The sequence below is a fragment of the Falco peregrinus genome, chromosome 1 (assembly GCF_023634155.1).
Source record: "Falco peregrinus isolate bFalPer1 chromosome 1, bFalPer1.pri, whole genome shotgun sequence".
NCBI lineage: Eukaryota > Metazoa > Chordata > Aves > Falconiformes > Falconidae > Falco > Falco peregrinus.
The window spans coordinates 35,069,894-35,084,592 of NC_073721.1; the positions used below are offsets into that span (position 1 = coordinate 35,069,894).

At 45.1% G+C, this 14,699-nt stretch overlaps 1 protein-coding gene across 1 annotated transcript in view; it reads left to right on the forward strand.

The window, feature by feature from the left end:
- The window catches only part of PLEKHS1 (pleckstrin homology domain containing S1), a 28,886-nt gene extending 16,522 nt beyond the window's left edge, over nt 1-12,364 (forward strand). The window contains exons 10-14 of the mRNA XM_055815012.1: nt 291-500; nt 729-830; nt 2,261-2,396; nt 3,191-3,279; nt 4,941-12,364. Of these exons, the coding sequence (XP_055670987.1) occupies nt 291-500; nt 729-830; nt 2,261-2,396; nt 3,191-3,259 (517 nt within the window). The 3' untranslated portion in view covers nt 3,260-3,279; nt 4,941-12,364. The remainder of the gene's footprint in view (nt 1-290; nt 501-728; nt 831-2,260; nt 2,397-3,190; nt 3,280-4,940) is intronic.
- Nucleotides 12,365-14,699: the final 2,335 nt, after the last annotated feature.

Sequence of the window (14,699 nt, forward strand, 5' to 3'; positions counted from 1 at the left end):
GAGCCAAGGCCAACAATCTGTACTCAGTTTCTTTGTCAAGGCATTTTGTTAGCTGGAATGCTTTCAGGCTTAATAAATAGTTTTTAAATACTGAAAAGGTTTGTTTTGGGATTTATGGTTCATTTTTAGAAGGTCTGTTTATTTTACTTAGCTGTAATTTTGTCCACTGGATATTCCACAAGAACTTGTTATTCTTTGCTTCACTGATGGCTATTTGATCCAGCTTCAAACACAGCAGGAGCGCTTGGCATGGTCAAACCAGTTCATTTTTTATCACTGTTCCTCTTCAGTAGGTTGCTGGATGAGAGTTGCCAGCTCACATGCAGACGTGATGGACTCCCTTCTCCTCCCAAATGCCAGGACAACTGTGCACGTCCAAGAGACTTGGAAGCAAACAGAAACCTACAATTCCCCGAAAGCAGCACCAGCCAGCAGCCAACCCTCCAGAGAAGGCAAAATTCATTACCACTTTCGGTGGTTCAGTTGTGTATACTGCTCAGGTAAGTGTTCCTTCATTTTCATGGCAGAGAAGACAGATGTGTTGCGGTACTGGTAGAGTGTGCCCAGCCTGCCAGAGTTCATGGAGCATCTGGATGATGCTCTTAGTCATAGGATTTAGTTTTAGGTAGTCCTGCGAGGAGCGTGGAGTTGGACTCAGTGATCCTTACAGGTCCCTTCCAACTAGAGATATTCTATGATTCTATGGTCTCTGATGTTCTCCCTCACAGCCAAGTTACAGATGAGACCCATCTGCAGAAGTTGGATATTTTCGTTCCCCAGGCTGATATTGACAGTTACCTAAAACTTACAGAAGCAGCAGGACAAATATGGTAAGTTCTGGATGTCTTGTGATGGTGCCCGTCAGGTGTGAATGAGTGACAGTCAGGTACAGAACTGTACAACCACACACATCCATGTGCAGTCTTGGCAGTGCAGAAGAGGGCAGGGTCAGTGTGTGCTAGCGCTTCGGCGATTCCTTTCTGCTCTTTCTGACTCTTCGTGTACTTGAGTTTCTATTTTAACTGCTGTTGGAAAGGGCTATATAGAATTGAGAACCCTCAGCATGCTGAGTAATTAGCGATTAAGTCGCACTCCAGAAGCTGTTCTTCTAATGTTGGTGTAAAATCATCTCATTACTGCTAGTCGCTTTTACCTTTGATTTGGTGAACCATGGCGATGGTGTGTCTCAGAGATATAGTGACTGGGATGTATCTTGTGATAGGGTAAACAGGGCCTCAAGCTGACTTGAGTTGTATGTGAGCACAAAATTGCCTTTAAATTAATCCCAGCAGTGGTTCGGTGCTAGGAATGAGTGCTAGGCAGAAATTTTCACAAGTAGGTGTTATGGGCACACAGATCCTCTTAGTAGTCCCACTGGAAATTAGTGCTGTCCCCAGACCTTTGATATCAATGACTAGGATAAAGAGGACGGAGCAGGAAAAATGCTCGGTGCGTACTCCTGTGCTTCCTGTTGATCCTCCACTGCCACACAGCACTGAGACTGCTTTTCGCTGCTGCTCTCACGTTCACACCGACCAGGTGCACTGTGCGCACCACGAGTCACTTTGTTTCAGCTGCTGCCAGCAAGAAGAAAAAATAACATTGCAAAAGTGACTGGAAATAGGACCCCACCTCAACAATTGGATCTACATCTAAATTTACAGAGCTTTCTCAGTGGAAATTCATATTGAAAGAATTTGGGACTTGTTCTGTAAGAGAGCAGAGCACCAGGTCTGACTGTCAGGTCAGCTAATCCTAGATAGCTTGCCATCAAGGAGACTGTATCGGAGACTAGCAGGAAAGATATACTGGAATTTCCATAAGGATCCTATCAGGACAACAATGGTTCTCTGATCCTTGCAGTTCTAGCATAGATAAACCACATGATAATAAGTGTTCATTTCATTCTTTCGGGATGACTTCAGAAATTGTCTTAGTCAAACATCGAGCTAAAAAATCTACAGTGTGTCTGGCCTGCTAATTTTGGACTGGAATCCCCATCTTTCACTGGTGACCTTGCTAGCACCAGTCTCGCTTGTTAACATGCTGCAATGTCAGAGTCATGTGCTCGTTTAGGAGAACCCATTGGGAGGGATGAAGCAGCTTGGTTTCAGCTAGAACTAGATAAAGTCGTTGGAGCTGTGTGCTGTTTCCAGAGGGCAGTACCGTCAACACAGTCCTGCTCAGCCCTCGCCGTTCTGTTAGCGCTAGCTGCAGGTCCTGTGTGTTTCCTTCATTCTCTGTCCTCCGAACACCCTAGTGTCTCACAGTGGACTGGGCCTCCCCGACTGGGATGTTTGTTTAACCACGGAGACCGTATAGTGGCTGTGAATGATTTGCAACCCCAGGACGTGGAGGAGGCTTACTTCTTCATCAGCAGGTCCACAAGAAAGGAGGTAAGCCTGACTAATCTGAAGGTGATAGTCAAATGAATTAAGCCAAATGAGAAAGCAAGTTGCTTTTTGCATTTCAAGTGTCTCCATTCAAACCAGTTTACTCTGGTTTAAGTTTGGCACGAATAACTTCAGTACCAAATAGCTCCTCAGCATCATTCTCATGTAGCATCTCCTATTCCTCAAGTATTTGGGGAATGCAAGGTCAGCACTGTTGTGTTTGAGGATTTGATCTCAGAACCCCAAGAGATACTACTGGACAAGTGTCAGTTCGTTACTTGGTATTTTTTGGCTAAGCCCTGTGAATTGCAAGCTTTAGGATGTAAACAGTTGCCTTCACTGGATGTGTATTCGCTCATAGTGGTTTTGGGTACTGAGGGCAGAGCCCTGTACTCCTACCTCCTAATGGTTATCAAGAGCTATGCATCTCCTTGTGTGATATCACTGTTTTTTGAAGAATGTAGGAGATTTCTAAGTGGTGCCTCAACACCACTGTGACCTATTACTTGTTGATACCTATTTTTCTCTCAGATGGACCCATATTTCAGTATCCATGTTCTCTGACCCATACCTGAACACATTACTTTTTGAATTTTGTCGAGAAAGTTGAGGTCATCAGATATTGTTGCCATCTAAAGAAAAGAAAGCCAGTGTCACCAAGGGAAAAATACTCATCTCTCTTAATAGGACATTTTTATTCAGCTAGTTAAAATACCAGTCAGAATGTAGCACAAATGTTGATCAGATATAACAAGCTATTAAAACGTCTCTCTTTTTTTTCTTCTTCTTTTTTTAAGGTGAAACTTAGTGTATGTAGGATTCCACATTCAGATGTCTTCCATGTTAAAGGCTGTTCATGTTCCTGAAAAAAGACATCAATGATTAAGTAAGTGCCAAAGTTCAAGGGAAGAGATCAGGGAGAAGAATGTGATACATAGTGCACTGAGTAATCTTTATCCTCTAGAGCTGCCAGGCATCTTTTATTGCTGAAGTACAAAGAACAGACAACATGGATTTCATTTTCATTTCATGTCCTAATAACTTGTTTTGTTGGCATGTATTTCAGTTGCATGAAAAAAACTGAAGGTCAAATAATTTATGAAAGCTTTGCACTGTGTATACTTCATAGTCAGTAGAATACTAGTTCACACCTCTGCACACCTTTTTACACTGAGCTACATTGATTTATACTGAACTACTAATCAGTTAGGGGTGTGGAAACAACCCACATTTGGAACAAAGCCGTACTTTCCCTTGTTTCCTCTTGGCTACACAAAGGCAAAGGTGAGCTGAGAGCGGCAGTGTTAGAAGAGGCTGGTAAATAGTCTTGTATAGTGATGCAGTGGGGCCTCCTTTGGTGTTGTGCCCCTCTTAGGTTACAGCCACAAAAATACATTCAAGGGATGACAGGAGAAAGAGCTGGTGGAGAAGAGGAATATATCTGGAGCACCTGTGGGCTCAGTGGCAGATAAAATAAGCCCTAAGTGAAGAATGAATGAATGGATTTGGGAGGGAGGAGGGCTGCTCTGTGAAATTGTTACTGCTGAAGACAGCTAGGAAAACTAGAGAGAGAACTGCTGAGAGAGAAACCAGGGACAAAGGCACGTGCACTTGGCTCAGCTGCAAAGTTCACTGGAAGAGTTTTGATGTTACCAAGTGCTGCCAGTACCGGGTGTCACTGGTACTGCAGCATCTTCAGGGCAAGTGTTCGTTTGTTTCCCAAACAAGCACTTTTCCCGTAAATATTTATTTTTGAATATGTCTTGCTTCCATTCTATCATAGAAATACGACTGATTTTCAGCTAACATTGCACCAAAAGTTGTTGGTTCTTGGTAGGGAACTGCCTGCAGGAGTGCCTGTACTAGGTGCCAAAAGGTACACGGTGTGATGTGGCGTGTGTGCAGAACACATACCTATTCTGTATGTGGAGAGGTACGCACTTGTATATAGGGGGTTGTGTTTGTATGTGGGTGGATTTACATACATATATATTGCTTTAAGATAGATTGTATTGATACAATGATGAGGCAACAAACTGAAACACTGTTTTTGTGCACAGATAACTTTATCTTGCCAGATACAACCAAAATAACTACTGGGTTTAGCAGGCATAGGATTATTGATATTAAGAGGTTTACATAAGCTTTGATTTAAGGTGGATTTGGCCCAAAGGTGGTATTTGTCCAGCTTCCAATGTCAGATACTACAATAAGAAAATACAGTCCCTAAAATAAGGTTGGTGCCACTTACTCCAGTAGTAGATTTAACAAATGTGATTTGTAGACTTCCTTTAAAACCCAGTCTGGACTTTTTAAAAAATAATTATATAATTTTATTTAGCCAAAGATGAAAACAGCATCAGTAACTCAAAACAAAAAAACACAAATATTTATACCATCTATTCAGACTCTGCTCCTAGTCAAAATATTAATTTCCAGATTTAATGTTTCCACAGCCTGTGTCTTTTGCTTTTGAGGTAAGAGTGTTTAGGACATGCTTATTTCTCAAAGTGGGAAAGGATTCACTTCTTAATATTTCTGTTTCAGTGTCGTTCAAAGGCCTGTTTGTGCTGAATTCTGCGTAAAGACAGAGGGAAAACCCAGTTCTGGAACTACAGAGGCTGATAAACGGAAGAAAATACATTCCTGGGGAGCTCTCCTCCAAAGCTTCTATGGGACTCCTTTGACCACGACAAATCCATTTCTGCCCGAGCAGTCTGTGAGGGACAGGATGGCCAGCCATCACCACACAGGGCTTCTTCCAGCTCTGTACCTCCATCAGTGTGCTAGGACAGCCCTCTGGGCCTGAATCTGAAAATCACAGATAATCTAGTTCAAGCCTATCCACCGAGGATGTCACCCTTGGCCCTTCCTGCCCAAGGTTTGCCTAAGGTTTTCTGAACTTTAGAAAAGGAAAGGCCAGACCTTCCTGTGTTCCAAGACTCATTCTGTCTGGATAATTAGGAAGCTTTTTTTCTAACATATATCCTAGATGGCATGTTTTTTCTTGCTCTGTTTTCACTAAGCATGGGATTTTCGTTGTCTCCAGAGAAATCTTCGTTCTGGAAGGTGTTTTTTCTGCCTGTTCTCCTGTCTCTCTCTCTCCCTTTTTTTTTTTTTTTCAGACCAAACATCCTGCCTTCTTTCAACATTTTGTTCAAATATTTCCTGAAAGTGATCACATGTCACTGAACTGCAAGCAAATACCTTGTGCTTCCAGTTATGGGTGAAAAAAGGAGGTGAGGCAGCCATGAAGAAACTTCCTGGAACTTCATAGAGAAACATTTCCAAAAAGCGAAGATGCTGTGATCCATAGGTGGTGGGAGGAGAGCTGCCACTCCGGAACCTGCATGCAGCATCGCTGCTGAAGCAGATGTTAAGCAATGCATGCTGCACCCCTCTGCCATCAAAGAATGTCATATGTGGAGAAAAATAGGATTTTGGTAGATATAGCATGAACAGGATAATTCCAGTATATTTGAGAAAAACGGGGCATCACTTCTGTACTTCAGTAAACAGTCACTGATGTGTTACCCCACAACTGACCATTATGTCAATTTGCACAATGATAAATGCAGATAATTAATGTCAGATATTGGCTAATTCATAACACTTACTAGAGATACAGTATTGGAACGACGTCGGTACAGTAAATTCTGGTAAGGTGTGTGAAGCTGTCTGCCTACATATGATTAATAAATGCATTAACACTTTACAATACATTGTGTTCTGTGAATACCTCACTTTCTCCTGACACAGCCCCTCCTCATCCCCCAAAGACTCCCAGTAACCTTCGGCTGAGTCACCAAACAGCCCTTTTAAAAAAAAGCTACCCTTAAAAAACAAGATCAACACAGAATACTCATTTTGTAACATTTTTCCCAATGAGAATTTTACCTTTCTTCAAATGAGCAAATTCCACTAATCTCTGGGCTGCTTCTAGAAGCGACAGCAAAGGGAAATGCCTACATGCATGGAATTACCCAGTGCTCACTTGTAGTCCTGGAAGACCTGAAAGGGATGTCTTTAAACCTGTGCCATCTGAGGGGTAACTGGTAACTTTTTAGATCACCTATAGGCATTGTAAGTATGTCTTGTAAGCACACACTCAAAGAAATAGCAATTTAGTAGCTTCTTGTTGCAGCATGCTCCGTGGTGTCAAAATCTTTCCTTAGCTGGTCTCCAGGTAAGTTTTGGGCTATGGAGGGCTCCTGACGCAGATGTTTAAATTGACATGAGGTGAAATATAGTGAATCCACAGACTAGTGAATCTACGTAAAACAGCTGGAGGAAGGCTGCAGATCCTGAAACCTTCTTGCACTACTGACCCCATGAAGTAATGGGCTTGGAAGCAGGGGCCAATGCTGGCTGCAACACGTGCCACTTTGAATTGCTCAGCATCTGCAAACTGGGGGCACAGGAGACACAAAACAACAGACTATGTAATCAACATAATAGCTAACAACTAACACGCTCCTCACTCTTTTCTTTCCTGTTATTGAATACAGCCAGTGCCTGGAGGTTGTCTCCCTGGGTGTTCATTCACAGCACATCCCCATGCTGCACTCACCCTGTGGCTGCTGATTTTTCCCCCTGAATTCCCAAATACAAATCATACTCTTTCTACCAGTCTGGTACCCTTCTCCAGCAGGATAATGGCAACTGTCCAGGAGAAAAGCAAGTTCCAGAACAGAGAGAAAATAATGGTAAGAGAAATGTCCAAATTAGCATGAGGTTATTGAAGTCAAGAAAAATAAGAAGCCCGTTGTGCAGCAAGCACAAACCAGACCACGCAGCACCCCACGCTTCCTCTCAAGGGCAACACTACCAAGAACTGGGGCAGGAGCCATACGCTGATCAAGGAAACACAAGTCCTGCGGGAGGCTGAATCCAGCCAGGAAAGGTTATCTGTGCTGCCTGCATCCATCCTGAACTGAGCCAGAGACAAGCTCTGCGTACCGCAGCGTCTGGCTGCAACGTGTTCAGGGTCCCCCCAACCTGCGTTACCCCACCAGACGGGCTTCAGCACGGCTGGGCTTTCAGCAAGTGGAGCCAGTAGAGGAATGGCGCAGTAAAGGAGAGCGATGTCCTCTTGCACGCCAGGGAGAGAGGAGATCACTGGTGAGCTGAGGATAGCAGGTGCTTAATCTTTGCCCCAAGATTTCCAGTGACCTCAGGAGAACCATTTCCTTGCACATATTAAGTAAAATTTAAGAAGTGATTTCAGACACATCGGCATCGTGCTATCTCTTACCATAAATGCCATCTCCAGCATCACATTCAATACTATGAGTTGCTTTCCCTCCCGGAACATCTGCTGGAAACACCTCCATCGGAGCTGTACACTACAGGTGTGGGAGTTCGTTCTTCAGTGCCCCGTGCTGTGGAGAGATGCTGATGCGCCCATTCGGTGCTAAAGGAGAAACTCTCCTTAATACCCTGCAGAAACGTGGCTTGCCCTCAGCCACCTCATATAGCACTGCTGGGAGCGAACATCAGATGATGGTCCCAATTCCCTGTGGGGAACTGGCTCACGCCGCCCGTGTGCTGCTCACAGAGAGCTGCACCCAGCAGAGTCTATGGAGATTTTCCCAGTCAAAAGAGTTCATCCAGTACTTCAGGTATGTACTTACCAGGGTACTTCCTTGCTTGGTGCTCCTTTGTCAACACAGGAGTCGGAACGAGAGCGTGCTGAATCCTCAGCAGAAAGTCTTAACCACAGGACCGTCTACTATCGAGTTTGGGGAGCTGGCAATGTAATCAGAGATGCACTGAGGGCTTTTTTGGTTTGTTTCCCAGGGATGAACAGCTGTCACATGTACGTGCCTCACCACAGCCAGCTGCTTCCCTCCTGCGGGCTGGCCAGCAGGTCACTGTGAAGAACTTGGAGCATGCTGGGCAGTTCCTAGAAATGCCACTGGAATTTCAAATGTTCCTTTTGGCCCTTATCGCTTCTAATTTATTGCATCACTTAAAGAAAAGGAGAGGCCAGCCAAGAGGCTGATGCAAATCTTTCTTTCAGCAAAAACACCTTAAGAGAAACCACAGCTCTGCACTGCAGCAGCGAGGATGCCCAGCCACCAGAAGCCCTCTCCTTGCTGCTAACAGCTGCTCCGTGACTCACCCGTCCCCATTCCATCTTATAGCAGGACCAGCTCTTCAGGGGCACCAAGCCACGGTGGTGGCAGCAGGACTGGACTTGCAGCAGCGAGTGTCTGGCCACATTTCAGTTTTCCATCCTGGGGCACCTGGGTCTATATTTGTCTGAGAACTTGTTTCTTTTACACCCAGTAGTGAAGGGTGAAGAAGTTAACCAGTCAGTGACAGTGCCAAGACAACGGCTATCGGTGGTGCTAATCTTGTGTTTTAAACACTGAATGTTGGCTGTTATCATCATTCAAGAGTTGATCCAGAGCGCTAGTTGCAGCCTGCCAGCCCAGGGGTCTCTTGTCCAAAGAACTCAACACCTCTGCCACCAAAGCAAGCCAACCCTCTGCATGGAGCCAGAGCTTAGGTCTGCAGGGTCTCCTTAGACTCCTCTTCCCAGTTTGGTGCAGTTCTTCCATTACAGCGAGGAAATGGGGTTGACAAAGCTGGTTGGTGAAAGGGAAATAAGAGCGAAGAGCAAAGTCCAGCAGGGGGTTCCCAGGTGGCCAGAGAGCAGAGCCGCCTGCAAGCCTGCTCCACCTCCGACACTTCCAGCGACAGAGGCCATCAACGCTGATCATGCCAGACAAACTGCTGTGGCACAGTACAGTTTAATCCCGGGCAGTGCGGTGGGATAATTACATGATTTGTGATTGTAGGCTGAAGATCTCAGACAGCTGCTGCCCTGAACACTAAAGGATGCTGCTGCCTCTTTCAGCAGTGTTAAGAGCTGGATCAACCCAATAGCCAGAGATGAAAACCTCCTTTCCTGGGTACACAGCATCTACCTGGAACCACCACAGTGTGGTGCAGACCTGTCTCCAATGACCCTGGGAACTGGGAAAACGACACACATGCACACAAAAACCCAAACCAAAAACTCAAAGCAAAAAGGATTCTGCTTTCTCCATGTGGCAGAAGTTCCTTGTAAAAGTGAAATCCCCAAGCCTGTGCTCCAGAAGAGGAAAACAAATCAATCTAAGCCTCCATCTCTTGTAATCTCAGAAGAAAAATGAGACAAGGGGGGAAAATAAGCTTGGAAGAGCTAGAGAATATGCCTTGTCTGCCCTTACTTTTCTGTGAAAAGCACTGAATTATTATTAGTATGCTATGAAACCCATTTGGAAAGGCCTTCCACATATTTGCATTTCTCAGACATGTCCTTTCCCACCTGGAAATGTTGTTCTGGCAGACTGAAAGGATCTTGTACTTTTGCCCAGGATTTCTGGGCACTTGAATATCCCAGATCTGTGCATGGACCAGCTTCAGTGCTCCACGAAGCATCAGTCCCAGTGTGCCTATGCTGCACAGAGAGTCTGCAAAGGCATGTGAAAACCAGCAAAGCACCACAGCCGCAGGGTGCGAGCACAGGGGCACGTCCACTCACCAGTTCCCGTGCAAATCCTCCGGGCTGGCGAACCCCCATCTGAAACTCCCAGCTCTCCAGTTACTGACACAAGAGGTGCATGTGGTGCCTTGAGCGTTCAGCAGACCAGCCGTGGGTGTACCTGCAGCAGCAATGCAGGTGGAGCGCTGAGATGGAGAGGACAGCCGATGGCATGCAGCCGGGCTGGCCCAGTGCAGCTGCCGCTCTGCTCGCACTGCTGCTGCAACAAGACAGAGGAACAGACCTGTGGGTTTTGCAGTGCAGAATGGACATTAAAATGGCACAAGGCACCCTCCTGAAACCCGGCCGGCTGACCACAGTGGTTATCACCAAGCTACATCCTTTTTTTTTTTTTTTTTTTTTTTTTTTTTTTGTCTCTCAGAGTTTTCCCATTGAATCTGTTTCTGTCGTCGGCTTTGCCAACACCCTCCCTGCAGAAGAACTGGGAGAAAGAGCTGTGCTGTGACCACGAAGGTGTTAGAGAAAACCCGGGCTCCTACTGTGCTGCAGAGCTCTCTACCTCTGACGGTCGCTGGGTAGCAGCACACAGGACGGAAATCTCAACTTTACCTCCCTCGATCAGCAATACATCAGCGGGGCAGATTGCCAAGCAAATAACGCAGCTTCAGAAGCAAGTGAAATCCAACCTGTCTTTCTCCTGCTGGGATAAACACCCCAATCCATCTCCTGTCTAGAACAGGAGCTGAAAAGTGGGTTAGGACCTGCTGCTGGCAGCGCTGCATTCGGGGAGGTCTCTGCTAGGAGCTGACACATGACTGTAGCAAACAGAAAAAATAAATCTTGCCTTTCACAACACAGCTCACCAAAATCGTCGCTCTGCAGAGGAAGGCGGGGGGCAGCTGGGGTGGGTGGGAGGCAGCAGGAGTCAGTAACTGTAGAACCTCAAGGCCAGCCCTGATCTTGCTGAACTCACCTCTGAGGTCACCCTTGTTCACTTTTGTGTCCTTGTGTCACCTTTTCCTCGGGCGCACTGCTGGTACCTTTTTCCTGAGATGGTGACCTTTTTTCCTCTTCCATCCTTATCAACCAATAAAACATACAGAAAGAAAGGTGAATAAAGTTAAATTCCAATGTCAAACAGGCAAGCTTAGAGGTTTTAAAAACTGTTTTATGTAAGTACTTATTGGAAACTGGCACAAACAAGTCACTATCTGGTCTGAGATACCAGAGCAGATGTGACAGAGTGGAAAAGCCTCTTCCCTGCCAAAGTATTTGCTGGCGACTTGATAACAAGGTGCCATTGTACAACAGTGGGTAAAGGTTCAGAGCAGAAAGCATCCAGGCGGTGCAGGGCACTGCCTCGGCGAGCTACAGCTCCTCCACCGCAGGCAGCAGGTAGAGCTGGGTCACATTCGGTGCGAGGGCAGCGAGCTTTGCTGTGCTGCCTTCCTTATCTGCAAACAGGGACAGCCCATCTTGTCCCTTCTTTTGTCAGCAGGCTGTAAGCTCCTTCCAGCTTTCCTGTGCACTTCCAGGGAGAGCATTAAATTCGGCACTCCAAATGTGTACAAACACACATTCATAACCTGAACCAACAGTGAAACTTAAGTACAAGAGCTCTAATTTTTAGTATTTGTACCGAGAAACTTTCAACGATTCTTCTGGATTTCATTCATCCCTGTCACATTTCCCCCAGATACTAATACTGTGTGTTTTACAAACACTGAGTGTTTTGCAAATACATTTGAGTTGGAAGGGTAGCTATCAAATAAAATTTCAAATTTCATTATTTCATGACAAACCCTAAAGACACAAAGCAGCCTGTGCCCCACCCTTGAAAGAGATGCTCCGATTTGTTTTGATTCTGAAATGAGAAGCAGATACTTTTCTGCAGCTACAGGGAGGGTGGGAAAGTTTGGGCTGCATTCTCTTGTTCTCAAAACTCACCTGCTATTTGTCCCCCCTACCAAAGAGAACTTGCCAGAAATTATCCAGACACAGAAAACGCATCAAGGCAATAACTGCATTTTTACCCGCACGTGGTAACAAGTCTCCCACGTGATTCCCCCTAAGCAGTCTTCAAATTCAAAACATGATGTCAGTAAAAATCAGTCCTGAACTCCTTTAAAGATGTATCTGAAGTCATGCTGTCTTAAAAACAAATTTAAATACCGGTTTACCTTAATAGCCCTTACTAAGCACATACGAGTACAGGGTTGATCAGGTAAGAGAAACGCTTTAACCATCCCAATGGCATCTCAGTTCCTTACTCCACTCCAAGTTACTATCAATCACTGTTTCACATCAAGGTTTAATGAAATATCTGGCACCTTGAAGCTCCCTTTAATTGTCTGTATGCTTTTATTCTGCAGTGTCTTCAGACTTGCCTCCCCAGAAACCTCCTCGGTGGCATCGTGGACCATTGGTGCAGGTAGCTGCCTTCATTTATCGCAGCCCGCCTGAAACCCATTGCCTGAGTCAGCACAGCGAGCAAGCCGCTTTCCTCCTCTCCCCTTTCCCCTCCCCCTCCCCTTTTCAAACAGTGTTGCTTTTAGCTCATTTATCTGCCTATTGGGGCGATATGTAATCAGAGCAGGAGTCCTGATGGGAAATACAAAGTGATTCTTTAGAGTGGCTGGCTTTGAAAACCGTTCTGGGCGCAGATCAAGCGAGTGTTACAGCTGCCCCTTTGGTGTGCTTCGCCTTCTGCCCCGAGTCTGTCAGCACTAGACAAACGGGAAGAGCCTCTGGGACGTTCACAGGCCCATCTTGCTTTAGCAAAATTTGCTGTTGTTTGCATCAGTATGTGACACATCCCCCCACACCGTCCAGGGGACTCTGGTCTAGTCTTTCTATAGTGCGGGAGACCAAACGTCCCCATCTGCTGACTTTGATCCAGTGGCACCTTTGCTGTAGTTAGAGCCACCACTCCAGACCAAAATAACGAATGCTTGCTCTCATGCATCTAGAAGGCCAACACTGCCAAAAGACTGAAAAAACAATTCCCTCCATCACAGAAAAGTAGAGTCGCTCCCTAAGTCCTCGTCAATCACACCTGCGCAGTAACGCTGGGATCAGGTTTACAATAGGTCTGTGCTCCCCAAAAGACTTAACGTGCTGCCATCAGAGCCATCCCTTGGAACAACCAAGACGAGGGAAGAGACAAGGTCCTGCTATAAATCTTCCCCCCAAATCCTTTAGTTAAATGGTTTTCCACATCTGCTTATACGTCCTCCTAAGCAATCTAATCCTGTTACTGATCATCTTCCTTCACAACAAGAACAAAATTATTCATTTCTTCCTAAGTTTGGATTCTGAAAATACTTTTTTCCCTACAACAGAGGCCAAGTGACTGGGTAACATGCAGATCTCCTCACATGAAGGTGGATGAAAAGTTGCAGAATCCGAGTCTGCCCACAAAAAACAGCTGATAGAAGTGCAAATACAAACCAGAAAGAGGAATGAAAGCAACCAGCAGGCTGACGCAGAAATACCTACAGCAGAGCAGGCAACTGGAAACAGACACAGCACAAAAGTCCTTCTGCTCTGCTGACTGGAGCGCGCCTATCACCATCTGCTCCAAATCAGGGCAGGATTAACTGGGTCAGTCCAGCAGATGCCAATGTCAGTGTCTTCCAAGATACATCGTTTTTGCGGTTAGTTTCAAAAACAAGTTTGCTTTTCAAAGAAAAAAAGCCCCAACCCTTCATTCTGGGTACCAGGGTAGAAACAGACAGCAGGAAGCAACAAGCACAGAGAGGCAACAGGTGTCTCGCACCTCCCAGCTGCGCAGAATGCCAGATTATCTGGGTGCTGTGTTAGCACCTACATGCAGGCCAACTAATGGAATCACAAACCTGTAACAGCATTGGCATGTTGACAGCCCACACACGTTCTCTGTAGGAATACTCATTCTTGAAAGTGCAACCACAGAAACAAGATGTCAGAGTTGTGATTTAAGATTTTGACTTTGGGGTGTTTATTCCAGCCCCTAATACCTGGTGCAACATTAATCAGGAAAAAGACTCGAAAGGCCAAAACCCCATGCATAATGCCTTAATGATTCAACTGCAAGGAGCATTTGCAAGCCAAAAAGAATCCCCGAATTTGCTCTGACTTGTACAAGGCATTAATTCAGGTTTGGTATTTGCAAGGGCTGTAAAATATACTTTTTCACACACCTACGCCAAAAAGGAGTGGAATCCTAGGAATGAGCATGCCAATCCAAGACAGTTAACAGCTCCTGTGGTAGCTAGCTAGCATAATGCGCTATGTGAAAGAAAAACTTCAGACTCCTTTAACTGCTAAATCTAAACAGACACAGTTAACAATGCTGTATTTCAGTGAATGTATACTGAAATAATTGTGAATCAGTAAAAGAACCTTTTTCCATCAGTTTCCATCAGTTATTTCTCTCAGGAGACAGAAAAAATGCATTGACTTCACATTACAGAGCTTGTCACGCAAAGACAAATATCTGTCTATACTTACACTGATATTAAAGAAACTTTTCCAACAAAAAAATGGCACTGAAGATTTCAGATGAGCTGTTTCACAGGTTGGGGGATGATTCTTTACACACGATACAACTTTTTAAGTTCTGGAAGTTTGGAACAGTTTTTATTTTAGTGCTTAAAATTATACTAATGTGCCTGCATGGAACTACATACTTCAGCATCATAAATACCAAGCAGGTACAGAAAAAGCAGCACTAATAATCTGGGTTAAGATTCAGGGGGGAAAACGCAAAGTGAAACTTACCTTTCTCCTGCCAGTACTACTATTTGCCTTTCTTGCATTTCCAGAATTCA